Below are 18,492 nucleotides of genomic sequence, written 5' to 3'. Positions count from 1 at the left end.
AAGATTCTTGACAAAAAAGTTCATGACTACTACCTGCTCCCCCCGCCATCAGTCAGAAGGAAGGAAGAAAGGGAATTTCCTGTCAAAACCTATTTGGGGCCAGGGAGGAAAGAGAAGGGAATGGGATTCTGAACTGCCCCAAGCTGGGGCGAGTAGACCCAGCTGTCCCCAAAGACATAATAATAAAAAATAACAGTGGTATTTGTCAAGTGCTCACTATGTGCCAAGCACTGTACTAAGCCCTGGCATATATACAAGATAATCAGATAGGACCCAGTCCCCGTCTGACTTGGGGCTCCCAGTCTAAGAGGGAGAAAGAGCCGGAATTTTAACCCCATTTTACAGATGAGGAAACTGAGTCCCAGAGGTTACATGATCTGCCCGAAGACCCACAGCATTAAAGCAGTGGGGCAGGGACTAGGACCTCTGCTCGCGTTACACTCAGGCCCATGGCTCAGTGGAAAGAGTCCGGGCTTGGGAGTCAGACGTCGTGAGTTCTAATCCCAGCTCCGCCGCTTGCCAGCTGTGTGACTTTGGGCGAGTCACTTAACTTCTCCGTGCCTCAGTTACCTCATCTGTAAAATGGGGATTAAAACTGTAAGCCCAACGTGGGCCAACCTGATCACTTTGTATCCTCCGGCACATAGAACAGTGCTTTGCACATAGTAAGCACTTAACAAATACCACCATTTTTTTTCCTAGGACAGGCTGCTTCGCAGACCTCACGGCGGCTTCTGCAGCACGGAGAGAGAGGGCTTCTTCTCCTCCAAAGGGAGGCTCAGGAACTGAAAGAGCGGAGCCGTGCCAGCCAGCAGTGCCCTCGCCCAGCGGGCCACGTGGGCGCTACCCTGTCATGCTCAGGGCCGAAAACGCTAACTTCGGCCTCAAGCTTCCCCTGCCCTCTGGAAATACCTGTTGCTATGTATGAATCAGGTATGTAGCGCAATGATGCCTGCATGGGAAGACTGTACATATTCATTCATTCAATAGTATTCATTGAGCGCTTACTATGAGCAGAGCACTGTACTAAGCGCTTGGAATGCACAAGTCGGCAACAGATAGAGACGGTCCCTGCCGTTTGACGGGCTTACGGTCTAATCGGAGGAGACGGACAGACGAGAACAATGGCGATAAACAGAGTCGAGGGGAAGAACATCTCGTAAAACAATGGCAACTAAATAGAATCAAGGCAATGTACATTTCATTAACAAAATTAACAAAATAAATAGGGTAATGAAAATATATACAGTTGAGCGGACGAGTACAGTGCTGAGGGGATGGCAAGGGAGAGGGGAAGGAGCAGAGGGAAATGGGGGGAAAAGAGGGTTAAGCTGCGGAGAGGTGAAGGGGGGGTGGTAGAGGGAGTAGAGGGAGAGGAGGAGCTCAGTCTGGGAAGGCCACTTGGAGGAGGTGAGTTTTAAGTAGGGTTTTGAAGAGGGGAAGAGAATCAGTTTGGCGGAGGTGAGGAGGGAGGGCGTTCCGGGACCGCGGGAGGTCGACGGCGGGATGGGCGAGACCGAGGGACGGTGAGGAGGTGGGCGGCGGAGGAGCGGAGCGTGCGGGGTGGGCGGTGGAAAGAGAGAAGGGAGGAGAGGTAGGAAGGGGCAAGGTGATGGAGAGCCTCGAAGCCTAGAGTGAGGAGTTTTTGTTTGGAGCGGAGGTTGATAGGCAACCACTGGAGGTGTTTTAGAAGGGGAGTGACATGCCCAGATCGTTTCTGCGGGAAGATGAGCCGGGCAGCGGAGTGAAGAATAGACTGGATATATATGCATATATGTCTGCATGTGTGTGTACACATACATACAAACATATATATATATATATATGTACATATATTCATACGCATGTATATATACACAAACACACACGTTTGCATACACAGTGGCAAGAGCACGGGCTTGGGAGTCAGAGATCATGGGTTCTAATCCCAGCTCTGCCATTTGTCAGCTGTGAGACTTTGGGCAAGTCACTTAACTTCTCTGGGCCTCATTTACCTCATCTGGAAAATGGGGATCAAGACTGTGAGTCCTACAGGGGACAATCTGATTCCCTTGTATCCCACCCCAGCGCTCAGAACAGTGCTTGGCACATAGTAAGTGCTTAACAAATACCATCATCATTATTATTATATTCAATCATTTATTGAGTACTGCGTGCAGGGCACTGTTAAGTGCTTGGGAGAGTACAATACAACAATAAACAGACACATTCCCTGTCAATACACACACATATGACATAAATCGGCTGTGTAGTGCAATAATGTTCCACAGACTTGTGTGTACATATATGCACAGACGCACATTAATATTACTGTCTGTCTCCCCCTCTAGTACGTAAGCTCGTTGTGGACAGGAAACTTATCTACCAATTCCGTTCTGTGGCACTCGCCCAAGTGCTTAGTACAGTGCTCTGTACACATTAAGTGCTCAATAAATACCACTAATTGACGGCACCACACACAGCGTAATACAGTGACATCACTTGTGACGCCATAATTGATATGACTGGCCCCTCAACCAATGATATTAATTGAGATTTAACAGATTAGGTAACTGAGGCAACTAAGCGACTTGCCCAACGTCACACGGCAGACAAGTGGAGGAGTGGAATTAAAACCCAGGTTCTCTGACTCCCAGGCCCATGCTGCTTTAAATGGTCTTTCTTCGATGAATCTTTTACCAATCAATCAGTGGTATTTATTGAACGCTTACTGCGTGCAGGCACTGTACTACATGGTGGGGAGAGTATAATGAAAAAGTTGGTAGACACTTGTTGGTAGACACTTGAGACTTTGGGCAAGTCACTTAACTTCTCTGGGCCTCAGTTACCAACTTGTGTCTACCCAAGTTGGTAGACACATTCGCTGCCACGACAAGTTTAGAGGACTTTACCGGAACTTCCAAGAATTGTAGGATTAACAGACTGGAGTTGTATTTCATCACCACACACACACACACACACAGAGCCCCTCTAGTGAAGGTGTTAATGCCAAAAAAAATGGCAGCCATGAAGAAGCATAGAACTGGGATAACCTGCGTGGTAATCCACTAATCTATGTGGAGACAGCACCCGGAAAATCTAGATGTGACTGTCTTCAATTCCTCAGTGAAATTTGTGAATCCCTTGTGCATTTACCTAGAATAAATTTTGGATAAAACTAAGTTTTCTCTTTGTAGCTACAACAAAGAGACTTCCAGGATTGTCTCACAGGAAGAAGCTTATTTGCATTTTCATGAGCAAGACAGAAAAACTTAAAAAAAAAAAAAAGAAGAAAAGAAAAAAACGGAATTGAAACAATTACAGGAATAGAAAAAAATGGACTTCCCCTTATGATAAAAATAATTAGACCATTTTCTCCTCTTATATACCTGTCCAGTGAAATAATTTAAAAAAAAAACAACAAAATGTGCTTTTCCATGAAAATTGAATTTCTAAATCTAAAACTATAGATCGCTTTTACTGGATATTTGAAGCCTCAGAACAAGTCTGGGACATTGCGAGAACCTCAATAAACTGAGAAGAAATAGATACTACTGTAAAATACAGTCCTATGAGATCATCTCTAGAAGTAAAAAATCCAATGTAATGATTTTTTTAAGTTTTATGAACTCACATTTTAGTCAAGATTTCATCTCTACTGATAATTATTATGTATCTGCTAAATTATTACGTCCTAAACGCCGTACTAAGCACTGGGGCAGATACAAGATAATTAGGTCAGACAGTGTCTGTCCCACAAGAACCTCACAATCTTATGGGGGAGGGAGAACAGTTGTCTCCCCATTTTTACAAACAAGGAAACTGAGGCACAGGTAAATCAATCGGTTTATCCAGGGCCAATATCGCCAAGATCCGACCTTTTCTCTCCACCCAAACGGCGACCTTACTACTACAGGCTCTCGTAATATCCCGGCTGGATTATTGTGTCAGCCTTCTCTCTGATCTCCCTTCCTCCTCTCTCGCCCCGCTCCAGTCTATTCTTCGCTCCGCTGCCCGGCTCATCTTCCTGCAGAAACGCTCTGGGCAGGTCACTCCCCTTCTTAAAAACCTCCAGTGGTTGCCTGTCGACCTCCGCACGAAACAAAAACTTCTCACTCTGTGCTTCGAGGCTCTCCATCCCCTTGCCCCCTCCTACCTCTCCTCCCTTCCCTCTTTCTACCGCCCACCCCGCACGCTCCGCTCCTCCGCCGCCCACCTCCTCACCGTCCCTCGGTCTCGCCTATCCCACCGTCGACCCCCGGGCCGCGTCCTCCCGTGGTCCCGGAAGGCCCTCCCTCCTCACCTCCGACAATCTAATTCTCTTCCCCTCTTCAAATCCCTACTTAAAGCTCACCTCCTCCAAGAGTCCTTCCCAGACTGAGCTCCCCCCTTTTCCCTCTGCTCCCTCTACTCCCCCCTTCACCTCTCTGCAGCTAAGCCCTCTTCTCCCCGCTCTCCCTCTGCTCCTCCCCGTCTCCCGTCCCATCCCCTCAGCACCGTACTCGTCCGCTCAACTGTATATATCTTCATCACCCTATTTATTTTGTTTAATGAGATGTACATCACCCTGATTCTATTTATTGGCCATTGTTTTCATGAGATGTTCTTCCCCTTGACTCTATTTATTGTCATTGTTCTTGTCTGCCCGTCTCCCCCGGTTAGACCTTAAGCCCGTCAAAGGGCAGGGACTGTCTCTATCTGTTGCCGATTTGTACATTCCAATTAGTACAGTGCTCTGCACATAGTAAGTGCTCAATAAATACTATTGAATGAAATACTATTGAATGGTGGAGCCAGGATTAGAACCCGGGTATTGAGCCCTCTTTTCCTTCACAGAGCAATCAGGGCATGTTGAAGCACACAGCTAGCATGGTCCAACAGAAAGAGCACAACCCTGAGAATCTGAGGTCCTGAGTTCTAATTCCAGCCGTGCCACTTGTCTGCTGTGTTGGCTGACTGAGTGACCGTGGACAAGTCACTCAACTTCTCTGTGCCTCAGATTCCTCATTTGTAAGATGAGAACTCAATATCTGTTCTCCCTCCTACTTGGACTGTGATCTCTGCGTGGGGCAGAGATTGTGCCCAATCTGATTAATTTCTATCTGCCCTGGGGCTTAATACAATGCATGGCATGCAGTAAGTTCTTAAATACCACAACTATAATTGCTATTATTTTATAAGTTAGCTAATCATCCCAGCAACTAACAAAACTTAGGCAAATAACCTGATCGATAAGGTGAAAACAGTCATGCAAATGCGGATAGACATTAAAAGGCATAAAAATTCAGATCTTGAACCTAAGTGGGAAATGAATAATAAAATTAGAGACCATTCACCCTTGATTATCTGTGCTTTAAGGAAGTGATGATGTCATTCCGTGTTTCCATTTAAATGCCATTCACAGAGCTGCAAAGTAATTCTGGCACTACCTAACGTTCCAGGTGACAGGCGCTTGTTAAGCATTTACTACATGCTCAGCACTGTACTAAGCACTGATACAAAATAATGGGGTCAGATTCAGTCCCGTCCCACAAGGTGTCTAAGAAGGAAGGAGAAGGGGTACGGAAGCCCCACTTTACAGATGAAGAAACTGGGGCACAGAGAAGTGAAGTGACTTGTCCAGGCTCACACAGTAGGGAAATTAGATGAGGGGTAGATTAGAGATGACAATATACAAAGGCATTTATTTCATCCAGGACAAACATTATGCAACGACGAGCTCAGGTCTTGTCATCAGAGCGACTGAACTGTTACCCTGGATGTGGTCTTAAATATCATCTTGGGAAAGCACCTGTTGAGGGAATTGGTCATGACGGTGACATATTTGCTACGGTTCATTCATCCAATAGTATTTATTGAGCGCTTACCATGTGCAGAGCACTGTACTAAGCGCTTGGAATGTACAAATCGGTAACAGATAGAGACAGTCCCTGCCCTTTGACGGGCTTACGGTCTCATCGGGTGCCTAGTTTACTCTGAGAACTTAGCGTTTGCTTTGATTAGCATGATCGGTTTTAAAATAAATAAAACAACGGCACTCCAAGGAGCTTCTAGAAACATCTCAGCCCACACGTGTCGTTCTTATTCCCTAGTCACTGCCTGTTGTCGTCACTCTAAACGAAAACACTCCCAACCATTCTTCGCAGAGAATTTCTGCTTCCAAACGATCCTTGGACTGTCCAGTCCAACTGACTGAAATGCTTTGTGTTGGGTCCAAATATTTGCGGTCTTTCCCAAAACTCAGCTAATTCCTCCATCACTCAGGGGTCCTGGAAGCTACTGAAAGCCGTAAAAACTATTATAGCATTTTTGTACCTATCCATAATGTATTTTTATTAGTGTCTGTCTCCCACTCTAGACTGTAAGTTGACTGTGGGCAGGGAACATATCTACCAACTCATTTATGTGTGTGTATATACTCATACACAAAGAGAGACAGAAAAAGAGAGAGCGAGAGAGTTATTATGGTGCCAGACACTGTACTGAGCACTGAGGTAGACACAAGTTGATCAGGTAGAACACGGTCCATCCTAAATCCTAATCCCCATTTTGCAGATGAGGTAACTGAGGTACAAAAAAGTTAAGAGACCTGCCCGCAGTCACACAGTTGACAAGTGGCACAGCCAGGCTTAGAATGCAGGTCCTTCTGACTCCCAGGCCCATGGTCTATTCACTACACTCCCAAGCGCTTAGTACAGTGCTCTACACACAGTATGTACTCAGTAACTACGACTGATTGTGTTGCCTATTCTGAATATCCCTCAATCCCAGAAGGGGGGGGGGGGGGAATGAATCATTCTTCCCCCTCAGCCACCATAAAGGTAAAAGTCACATCTCTTACAATCCCCTCTGCTCCTCCTGAGAGGCTACTCAGCCTCTGCCACATAACGAAACCACGAATCAGAGACCGAGTTACACCTTCAGGCCTCATCTTGAAGGCAGATACTCCACTCACCTTTCCCAGCCAACTTTTGGTTGAGCTCATTTGTTTCTTTAGTTAGATTCACAAGCGGGGGCTCCAACTCCAGGTGGGCAAGGAGTCCTGACTGCTACCAGCCCGGCGAACGTGGTCCTGGGCGTGCCCGCCCCACCCCTCTCGGGGCCACGGGGGCCAGCGGGTAACCGGGAGCTGGAGGCCGGGCTTTCCCCGTCCTCCCGCATGCCATGGCTCCTCACCAATCTGCAGCCCCGTTTCCATGAGAGAGCCCCAACCTTGGGAGGGCCTGCGTTCCCACCTCCCTGCCCTGTGGGAACGTATTTGCAAGCTTAATGGATAGAACACGGGCCTGGAAGCCAGAAGGACCTGGGTTCCGATCCCGGCTCCGCCACTTGCTTGCCGTGTCCTTGGGCCAGTTGCTTCGCTTCTCTGGGTCTCAACTCCCTCATCTGTCAAATGGGGGTTAAGACTTGTGAGCTCAACGTGGGACAGGGACTGTGTCCAACCCGATTACATCGTATCTACCCCAGCGCTTAGTACAGCACCTGGCACATAGTAAGCGCTTAACAAACCACACAAATATTATTATTATGTCTACTTCCTGCGCCCATGTGCATATGTCCACCTTCTTAGACCAATGTCTGCATTATCAAGGACTTGCATGTCCACTTTTCTAGTCCCATGAAGTGTGTGTGTTTGTATGTTTCTAACCTCCCCAGCTGTGTGTGTGTTTGCATGTTACTAAGCCCACCTCCCCAAGTCCACAAGGGTATTTGCCTTTCATTTCTTCCTCCCCTCTCTCTGATCTCTGGGACCCCCACCCTAAGTCTGCCACTCCACTCAAAAGTGAAAAGCCGACGGCTCCGTCCGCTTCTTCAAATGACACCGACGACATCGCAACACTGATGAACTTTCTACTCCGAGATGGAGTCTCGACCTTACCACCCCCATTCGAGCAAGTCACATTAATTAAGAGTCCAGTCCGAGGTATGTGGCCGGGGTGGGGAGGGAACTGACCGCACACGGTAGCCTGCTAATTGTTTCCCTGCCAAGCCCCAAGTCAGAACACATTTAGTGATCTCATCCCAAGTACTCCCAATGGCTCCTACTCCATTCTGATCCTCCTTGACCTCTCTGCTGCCTTTGACACTGTCGACCATCCCCTCCTCCTCCATACCTTATCTCACCTTGGCTTCACGGACTCTGTCCTCTCCTGGTTCTCCTCTTACCTCTCTGGCCGATCATTCTCGGTCTCCTACGCTGGAGCCTCCTCCCCCTCCCATCCTTTAACTGTTGGAGTTCCTCGAGGGTCAGTTCTTGGCCCTCTTCCGTTCTCCATTTACACTCACTCCCTCGGTGAACTCATCCGCTCTCACGGCTTTGACTACCATCTCTACGCAGATGACACGCAGATCTACATCTCCGCCCCTGTCCTCTCCCCCTCCCTTCGGGCTCGCATCTCCTCCCGCCTCCGGGACGTCTCCACCTGGATGTCGGCCCGCCACCTAAAACTCAACATGAGCAAGACTGAGCTCCTCATCTTCCCTCCCAAGCCCGGTCCTCTCCCAGACTTCTCTATCACCGTGGATGGCACGACCATCCTTCCCGTCCCGCAGGCCCGCAATCTCGGTGTCGTCCTTGACTCGTCCCTCTCGTTCACCCCACACATCCTATCCGTTACCGAGACCTGCCGGTTTCACCTCTACGATATCGCCAAGATCCGCCCTTTCCTCTCCACCCAAACGGCTACCTTACTATTACGGGCTCTCGTTATATCCCGGCTAGACTACTGTGTCAGCCTTCTCTCTGACCTCCCTTCCTCCTCTCTCGCCCCGCTCCGGTCTATTCTTCACTCCGCTGCCCGGCTCGTCTTCCCGCAGAAACGATCTGGGCGTGTCACTCCCCTTCTTAAACAACTCCAGTGGTTGCCTATCGACCTCCGCTCCAAACAAAAACTCCTCACTCTAGGCTTCGAGGCTCTCCATCACCTTGCCCCTTCCTACCTCTCCTCCCTTCTCTCTTTCTACCGCCCACCCCGCACGCTCCGCTCCTCCGCCGCCCACCTCCTCGCCGTCCCTCGGTCTCGCCCATCCCGCCGTCGACCCCCGGGTCACGTCCTCCCGCGGTCCCGGAACGCCCTCCCTCCTCACCTCCGCCAAACTGATTCTCTTTCCCTCTTCAAAACCTTACTTAAAAATCACCTCCTCCAAGAGGCCTTCCCAGACTGAGCTCCTCTTCCCCCTCTACTCCCTCTGCCATCCCCCCTTTACCTCTCCGCAGCTAAAGCCTCATTTTCCCCTTTTCCCTCTGCTCCTCCACCTCTCCCTTCCCATCCCCACAGCACTGTACCCGTCCGCTCGACTGTATATATTTTTGTTACCCTATTTATTTTGTTAATGAATTGTACATCGCCTTGATTCTATTTAGTTGCCATCGGTTTTTACGAGATGTTCTTCCCCTTGACGCTGTTTAGTGCCATTGTTCTTGTCTGTCCGTCTCCCCCGATTAGACCGTAAGCCCGTCAAACGGCAGGGACCGTCTCTATCTGTTGCCGACTTGTTCATCCCAAGCGCTTAGTACAGTGCTCTGCACATAGTAAGCGCTCAATAAATAAATACTATTGAATGAATACTCCCGGAGTCTGGTACAATTCTCCCACCTAATGAATTGTGCACGCGCAGGCCCCCTTCAAAACTCGGCACTGGAAGCAAAAAATGGGGATCCCAGTCCTCCACCCCCCGCTACGCCCAAAGGGGCATGTAATTGACAGTTCACCAACTGTCCAACGTGGCTTGTGGACACAGCATCGGCCTGTGAGTCAGAAAGACCTGAGTTCTAATCTGACTTCTCTGCCGCTTATCTGCGTGTGTCCCTGGGCAAGTCATTTCGCTTCTCTGTGCCTCAGTTCCCTCATCTATAAAACGGGGATTCAATACATTTTCCCCCGCCTACTTAGACAGTGACTCCTCTGTGGAAGATGGGCTGTGTCTGACCTGATTAGCTTGTATCTTCCCAGAGCTTAGAACAGTGTCTGGCATATAGTAAGCGCTTAACAAGTACCACAGTTATCATCATCATCATGCTCTGAATTTCACACTTATGAAACTGTAACATTTACCACAAAAACCTCAAAGCCAGAAACAAACTAGAATAGAAGGGAGACAAAATGAACCTAGTATATTTAAAAACTGGACCAACTCTCCCAAGCGCTCGGTACCGGAAGCAGCATGGCACAATGGATGGAGCAGGGGCCTGAGACTCAGAAGCTCCACCACTTGTCTGCTTGTGTGGCCTTGGGCAAATCACTTCATTTCTCTGTGCCTCATCTGTAAAATGGGGATTTAGACTGTAAGCCCCAAGGAGGACAGGGACTGTGTCCAACCTGATTTTCTGGTATCCGCCCCGGCGCTTAGTAGGGTGCCTGATACATAGTAACCTCTTAACAAATACCACAGTTATTATTACTACTGTGCTCTGAACACGGTAAGTGCTCCATAAATACCACTGATGAAGTACACCTGCTCCCTTTTAAATATTAATTGGAACTCCTTTCTGCAAAAAGGAAAAAACCGATGTTTGATATACAGGCAACAAGAAAACGGCAGAGCATCTGCACAAGAATGTGCAATGGGCAAACTTGAAAAAACCGTCACCATTATACACTCTCCTCTATGCGAATCAGAACCTGGGAAAATCAGTTATTGCAAGAAAGTACATGAGCTGAACATTCAGAGTACTGTGTCTTTTTTCCCTGGGACACCACTCTGTGAAGGTTCAGTAAAGTTCCAATTTGCCATTCTTAACTTTTAGTTTGGCACAACGTTAGAGGGTTCAGATTTCCTTGCTCACAATCTTGTTGCTACCCCACATTAAGAGGATGGGCATCCTTCTGTGAACTCATCACAGGCATATAAGCCTGTTAGGGGCAGGGAATGCATCTGTTACACTGTTTTGTTACACTCTCCCAAGAGCGTAGTTCAGTGCTCTGCGCACAGTAAGCGCTCAGTAAATATGACTGATCGTCACTTCTCCACTCCGGTACTTTCAGGCTGATTGCAAAACCAAGTCAGAACTGTGAGCAGAAGAACAGTGATTCCTTTGTTAAAATTTTTTTTAAAATGATTTCAACTACCAGGGGCATTTGAGCAGCTTCTCTGTGGAGAAAAAAATACTCCGCACCTGGGAGAGTATGCCAAAAGCGAAAGACTCTCTGCCTTCAGGGAGAGATACAATCTCCTGGGGAAAACTGACAGACCTAAATTATCTACAGAGAGAGCAGGAGGAAGAGGGGACAAATCTCCATATTAGAAGCACCTTGAAATTTTTGATTATAATAATTACAAATTATGAATGATTTATTTTACCATCTGTCTTCCCCCAGGGACCTGGGTTCTAAACCCAGCTCTGCCACGTGTCTGCTGTGTGATCTTGGGCAGGTCACTTAACTTCTCGGGACCTCAGTTTCCTCCAATGTAAAATAGGCATGCAATACCTGTTCTCCCTCCTATTTAAGACCGTGAGGCCCCATGAATGACAGGGACTGCGTCCAACCAAATAAACTCGTACCTATCCCAGCACTTAAAACAGCGTTTGACATATAGTATGAGCTTAACGAGTACCATAAAACAAACACGTAAACAAACTATACGCTCATTCTGGGCAGGGAAGGTGCCTGCCAACTCTGTTGTACTTTCTCAAGTGTTTAGTTCAGTGCCCTTAATCGAGTCTACCCCCGACCCTGGTCATCACCCCTTTTATTAACACGACGATATTGTATCATACTGTATCATGTTGCTATATTAGCACCACTGTATTGTATCATATTGTATCATGTTGCTATATTACCGATTTCGTTTATTACTGTTTATTGTTGTCAGTGCTGCCACCCACCTCTCTGGCCTCGCCATGTCCCTCCTCCCCCCCTCCCCCCTCCCGCCCCTTCCTATCCTCCCCTTCCCCTTCCCCTTCCCCTCTCTCGCTCAGCTCTTTCCCGCTCTCTCCTCTGTCTCCTCCCCCCCTCCTCTCTCCCGCCCTAGAACCCCACTTTACCAGCGCTACCCCTCTTCCCCCTCCCCCTACTCTTCCCCCCACCTAACTCCCTCTTCACCCCCTCCCCCCTTCTCTCTTCCCCACCCACGCCCCATCCCAGTCCTCTTGTCCCACCGCCACCCCTCATCCCCCTCTCCTCGTCCAGGGCCCCGCCACCTCCTTCCCATCCAAACCCTCCCCTCCCCCCACCCTTCCCCCCCTCCTCCCCTTGCACCCACAGCTACTTTCAAGTGTGGCCTCTGGAACCCCCGCTCTGTTACAGGCAAGCTACCTTTCATCCATGACCTTTTCCTCTCCCGCTCTCTCCTCCTCCTCGCCCTTTCGGAAACGTGGCTCTCTCCCGAAGACACGGTCTCCGCCGCCGCTCTCTCCGGCGGAGGCCTCTCCTTCTCCCACTCCCCCAGACTCACCGGTAAGGGAGGAGGCGTCGGCTTCCTCCTCTCGCCCCGATGCCGCTTCCGCACTATCCCTCCTCCCCCCTCCCTCTCCTTCCCCTCCTTCGAAGCCCATATCATTCGCCTCTACCACCCACTCCAGTTACTTGTCGCCGTCATCTACCGCCCTCCCGGTCCCACCTCCGACTTCTTCAACCACCTTGACCCCTTTCTCACCTTCCTTCTCTCCTTCTCTCTGCCCACTCTGATCCTTGGAGACTTCAACATCCATACGGATGTACCCGACGACTCCTCTGCCGCCCGCCCGCTATCCCTCCTCGACTCTGCCGACCTCCTCCTCCACCATACCGCGCCCACTCACCGACTCGGTCACACCCTCGATCTCGTCATCTCCTACCGCTGCACTATCTCCTCACTCACCAACTCTGAAATCCCTCTCTCGGACCATAACCTTCTCACCTGCCTCATCTCTCACACTCCCTCCCCCTGCAAATCTTCGCTACTGCCCCACAGAGACCTCCGCTCTCTCGATCCCATCCGTCTTTCCAATAGCATCTCGCCTCACCTTGCCGCCCTGTCCTCTCTTCCCACTCTCGACGATCGGGTCTCCGCTCTCAACTCCACCCTCTCTACTCATCTCGACTCTCTCGCCCCCCTTTCCCTCCGCCGCTCTCACGCCACTAACCCACAGCCCTGGATCACCTCCTCCGTCCGCCTCCTACGCTCCTATGCTCGAGCTGCCGAGCGCCGCTGGCGAAAGTCCAAGCACCAAGCCGACCTCACACACTTCAAATTTATCCTTTCCTGCCTTAACTCTGCCCTCTCCTCCGCCAGGCAAAGCTTCTTCTCCTCCCTCATCGACACCCATGCCCGTCACCCCCGCCGATTGTTCCGGACCTTTAACTCTCTCCTTAGGCCCCCTGTTCCTCCCCCTCCCCCATCTCTCACCCCTAATGATCTGGCCACCTATTTCCTCACGAAAATCAACACGATCAGGTCTGAGCTCCCCAAAGTCACCCCTCCGCCTCTCCCCTCCCCCCCCAACAACCCCCTCCCCTACTTTCCCATCCTTCCCTGCAGTATCCTCAGAGGAGATCTCCTCCCTCCTCGCAAGTGCCACCCCCTCCACCTGCGCCTCGGACCCCATTCCCTCTCACCTTCTTAAAACCATCGCCCCTGCCCTCCTCCCTTCCTTAACTTCTATTTTTAACCACTCAATCTCCAAGGGCTCCTTCCCCTCTGCCTTCAAACACGCCCACGTCTCCCCCATCCTAAAAAAACCCGCTCTTGACCCCACTTCCCCCTCCAGTTATCGTCCTATCTCCCTACTACCCTTCCTTTCCAAAATCTTAGAACGAGTCGTCTACAATCGATGCCTAGAATTCCTTAACTCCCATTCTCTCCTAGACCCCCTCCAATCTGGCTTCCGTCCCCTCCACTCTACCGAGACTGCTCTCTCTAAGGTCACCCATGACCTCCTTCTTGCCAAATCCAATGGCTCCTACTCCATTCTGATCCTCCTTGACCTCTCTGCTGCCTTTGACACTGTCGACCATCCCCTCCTCCTCCGTACCTTATCTCACCTTGGCTTCACGGACTCTGTCCTCTCCCGGTTCTCCTCTTACCTCTCTGGCCGATCATTCTCGGTCTCCTACGCCGGAGCCTCCTCCCCCTCCCATCCTTTAACTGTTGGAGTTCCTCAAGGGTCAGTTCTTGGCCCTCTTCTGTTCTCCATTTACACTCACTCCCTCGGTGAACTCATCCGCTCTCACGGCTTTGACTACCATCTCTACGCAGATGACACGCAGATCTACATCTCCGCCCCTGTCCTCTCCCCCTCCCTTCGGGCTCGCATCTCCTCCCGCCTCCGGGACGTCTCCACCTGGATGTCTGCCCGCCACCTAAAACTCAACATGAGCAAGACTGAGCTCCTCATCTTCCCTCCCAAGCCCGGTCCGCTCCCAGACTTCTCCATCACCGTGGATGGCACGACCATCCTTCCCGTCCCGCAGGCCCGCAATCTCGGTGTCATCCTTGACTCGTCCCTCTCGTTCACCCCACACATCCTATCCGTTACCGAGACCTGCCGGTTTCACCTCTACGATATCGCCAAGATCCGCCCTTTCCTCTCCACCCAAACGGCTACCTTACTATTACAGGCTCTCGTTATATCCCGGCTAGACTACTGTGTCAGCCTTCTCTCTGACCTCCCTTCCTCCTCTCTCGCCCCGCTCCGGTCTATTCTTCACTCCGTTGCCCGGCTCATCTTCCCGCAGAAACGATCTGGGCATGTCACTCCCCTTCTTAAACAACTCCAGTGGTTGCCTATCGACCTCCGCTCCAAACAAAAACTCCTCACTCTAGGCTTCGAGGCTCTCCATCACCTTGCCCCTTCCTACCTCTCCTCCCTTCTCTCTTTCCACCGCCCACCCCGCACGCTCCGCTCCTCTGCCGCCCACCTCCTCGCCGTCCCTCGGTCTCGCCTATCCCGCCGTCGACCCCTGGGTCACGTCCTCCCGCGGTCCTGGAACGCCCTCCCTCCTCACCTCCGCCAAACTGATTCTCTTTCCCTCTTCAAAACCTTACTTAAAAATCACCTCCTCCAAGAGGCCTTCCCAGACTGAGCTCCTCTTCCCCCTCTACTCCCTCTGCCATCCCCCCTTTACCTCTCCGCAGCTAAAGCCTCATTTTCCCCTTTTCCCTCTGCTCCTCCACCTCTCCCTTCCCATCCCCACAGCACTGTACCCGTCTGCTCAACTGTATATATTTTCGTTACCCTATTTATTTTGTTAATGAATTGTACATCGCCTTGATTCTATTTAGTTGCCATCGGTTTTTACGAGATGTTCTTCCCCTTGACGCTGTTTAGTGCCATTGTTCTCGTCTGTCCGTCTCCCCCGATTAGACTGTAAGCCCGTCAAACGGCAGGGACTGTCTCTATCTGTTGCCGACTTGTTCATCCCAAGCGCTTAGTACAGTGCTCTGCACATAGTAAGCGCTCAATAAATACTATTGAATGAATGCTCTTTATACAGGTAGTACTCAATAACATTTGAGTAATTGCTTTCTGGACCCGGGACTAATTTTTTTTAATGGCATTTGTTAAGAATTACTATGTGCCAGGCACTACACTGAGTGCAGGGGTAGATACAAGCTAATCAGGCTGGACATATTCCATTTCCCACATGGGGCTCACAGTTTCCATCCCCATTTTCCAGAGGCCCAGAAACGTACAGTGACTTGCCCAAGGTCACAGAGCAGACAAGCGGCATAGCTAGGACTAGAACTCAGGCACTTCTGACACCCTGGCCCTTGCTTTTTCCACTAGACCACACTGTTTCTCCCGATTATTCATTCCTTCTCCCAGCCCCCACAGCACTTATGTGCATACCTGTAATTTATTAATTTATTTCTATTAATGTCTGTCTCCCCCTCTAAACTGCAAGCTCACTGTGAGCAGAGAATGTCTGTTTATTGTTGTAGTGTCCTCTCCCAAGCGCATAATATAGTGTTCTACACACAGTAAGAGCTCAAAAAATACAAATAAATAAATGAATAATGAATAATGTTTTCTTAACGGAAGTCAATTGTCCTCCAAAAGAGGAGTCTGGCCTTAAGTCTTACTGGTTCTGTGCTGGAGCCATCCTGCAGGATCCCCCTAATAGTTTTAAAAAAAAAAACAACTTGAGGCCGCCAGATTATCCTGGCTATCCCGGAGGGGTATCAGGGCTGTCCCGGAGGAATGTTAAGGTTGCGCTGAACTCTCAAGACGGGGAGCGAAGCAGACCAGTCCCTCAAAACAAAGACCAATTGTACGACCTGGGTTTCTTTTTTAATTTGTTTGTGTGTTTGGGGTTTTTTTTAAAAACAAAAAAACAAGGGATCTGGAGCCTGTCTCCAAAACTGGGGGGAAGAACAGACCCGAGTGGGACCACAAGAGAAGGGACTCAGCATGGCCTAGTGAAAAGCAGTGTGGCCTAGTGAAAAGCAGTGTGGTCTAGTGGACAGAGCCCAGGCCTGGGGGCAGAAGGACCAGGGTTCTATTCCTGGCTCTGCCACTTGTCTGCCGTGTGACCTCGGTCAAGTCACTTCACTTCCCTGGGCCTCAGTTCCCTCAACTGTAAATGGGGATTAAGACAGTGAACCCCAAGTGGGACATGGACCGTGTCTAACCTGATTTACTTGTATCTACCGCAAAGCTTAGTAGTGTCTGGCACGTAATAAGCGCTTAACAAATACTACCAAAAAAGTACCCACCCTCAAATGTACGGGTGCCAGATGATGAACGCTGAGCACGACCTATCCATTCCAAGCCAGTTCCTCTGAGATCCGCCATCCCATCGATCCGCAGCAGTGACCGTCTGAGGCTGGGCAAGGTCAGATCGTGTCCTTGCAAAACCCTCTGGTTCCAAACTGGACCACCCCCTGCATCACACACATCTGCAACATGAACCCAGCTGGCAGAAGCAGCGTGGCCTAGTGGATAGAGCACGGGCCTGGGAGTCAAGAGCTGGGTTCTAATCCTGGCCCCACCACTTGTCTGCTGTTTGACCTCAGGCAAATCTCTTAACTTCGCTGGGCCTCAGCTCCCTCATCCGTAAGAGGAATTGGGTCTGTGAGCTCCGTGAGGGACATGGACTGTGTCCAACCAGATCACCCTCTATCTACCCCAGCACGTAGAGCAGTGCCTGACACACAGTAAGCACTTACCAAAAGCCGTTACTAACAATAACAACCACCACCCAAGGGACTCCTCAGGAATATCTAGTCAACGCCACTGTAAAAAAAACAAGGGTGAACTGCATTCAGTCAACCATATTTACTGAGTGCTTACTTTGCGGAGATTACAATATAACCATAACTCCCGAAAAGGGGCCTGAATTAGAGTTCGGGATCCGGCTACGAGAACTCAGCCTAAAGAAGGACCAACTTCAGCAACAATAAAAAGAGTATTTCCACACTGAAGGTTTCCTTCCTGACCGAAGAAACTACACAGTCTACATTTGCCAGCTTCCCAAGGACACAAACCGACCAAACGCTACACCAACGTGGTTTACCTGTTTCTGTTTTGCTGGCAAATCCCGCTGCCTGTTTGATCGCCGCTGCCGTTAAGGCTAGCCCTCGACTCCTCTTCAAGCCGTGTTGTAATACAGCTTCGAACTGAGCGCACAGGCAAGTCACTCTGCAAAAGAGTCATCAAACCATCATGTGAAGAGAATAACAAAATGCAGCAGCCGTGACATTCCAAAGCAGTGGTTTCAGGCACTTGGAACAAAAATCCCAACCGGGAGGTAGATGCTTCTGGTTGAATGGATGCCCGCGCGCGAGCACACACACACACACCATCCTCCTGACCCTCTTTTACACTCATCTCTGCTACTTTTTTCTTAACATGTTGTTACCGTGTTCTTAACATGTTGTATGAAAGGAGAGAAGGTTAGCCCTCCCCTTGAGAAGGCTGGAAGAGAGGTCCTAGTGGCCTTTACAACACATATAAGGTTAGGGTATGGCCACGTACTTTGTGGCCTCCAACCAAGTTTTAGGAGAAGCAGCGTGGCTTAGTGGAAAGAGCCCGGGCTTGGGAGTCACAGGTCGCGGGTTCTAATCCCGGCTCCGCCCCTTAGCTATGTGACCTTGGGCAAGTCACTTCACTTCTCTGTGCCTCAGTTCCCTCGTCTGTTAAACGGGGATGAAGACTGTGAGCCCCACGTGGGACAACCTCATTACCTTGTATCTACCTCAGCGCTTAGGACAGTGCTTGGCACATAATAAGCGCTTAACAAATACCATCATTATTATTTACTATTATGTGAGACTTCTATCTAGTCTAATCACATTCATCATAGTCATTACGGCACACCAACAACAATTCCTAAAACAAGGGGAGACTAGGCTACCAGCTAAAGTAATGATGGCATTCGTTAAGCGCTTACAATGTGCCAGGCACTGTACTAGGCACTGGGGTGGGGACAAGCAAATCGGGTTGGACGCAGTCCCTGTCCCACGTGGGGCTCACAGTCTCGATCCCCATTTTACAGATGAGGTAACTGAAGCCCACAGAAGTGAAGTGCCTTGCCCAAGGTCACCCAGCAGACAAGTGGTGGGACCAGGATTAGAACCCATGACCTTCTG

The 18,492-nt window shown here is 49.9% G+C and overlaps 1 protein-coding gene and 1 non-coding gene across 8 annotated transcripts in view; one reads left to right on the top strand and one right to left on the bottom strand.

Annotated features, from left to right (window-relative positions):
• The window catches only part of SNX29 (sorting nexin 29), a 553,944-nt gene that overhangs the window by 486,068 nt on the left and 49,384 nt on the right, over nt 1-18,492 (bottom strand). For all 7 annotated transcript variants that reach the window (XM_039911120.1, XM_029053042.1, XM_039911121.1 and 4 more), the window contains exon 4: nt 17,418-17,542. In XM_039911120.1, the coding sequence (XP_039767054.1) occupies nt 17,418-17,542 (125 nt within the window). The remainder of the gene's footprint in view (nt 1-17,417; nt 17,543-18,492) is intronic.
• On the top strand, nt 17,775-17,901 carry LOC114809485. Its single transcript, XR_003757269.1, has one exon. It is a non-coding gene; the product is annotated as a U6atac minor spliceosomal RNA (small nuclear RNA).

Source organism: Ornithorhynchus anatinus, chromosome 2 (genome assembly GCF_004115215.2).
Source record: "Ornithorhynchus anatinus isolate Pmale09 chromosome 2, mOrnAna1.pri.v4, whole genome shotgun sequence".
Lineage (NCBI taxonomy): Eukaryota > Metazoa > Chordata > Mammalia > Monotremata > Ornithorhynchidae > Ornithorhynchus > Ornithorhynchus anatinus.
This window is presented reverse-complemented; position numbering and strand designations above follow the sequence as displayed.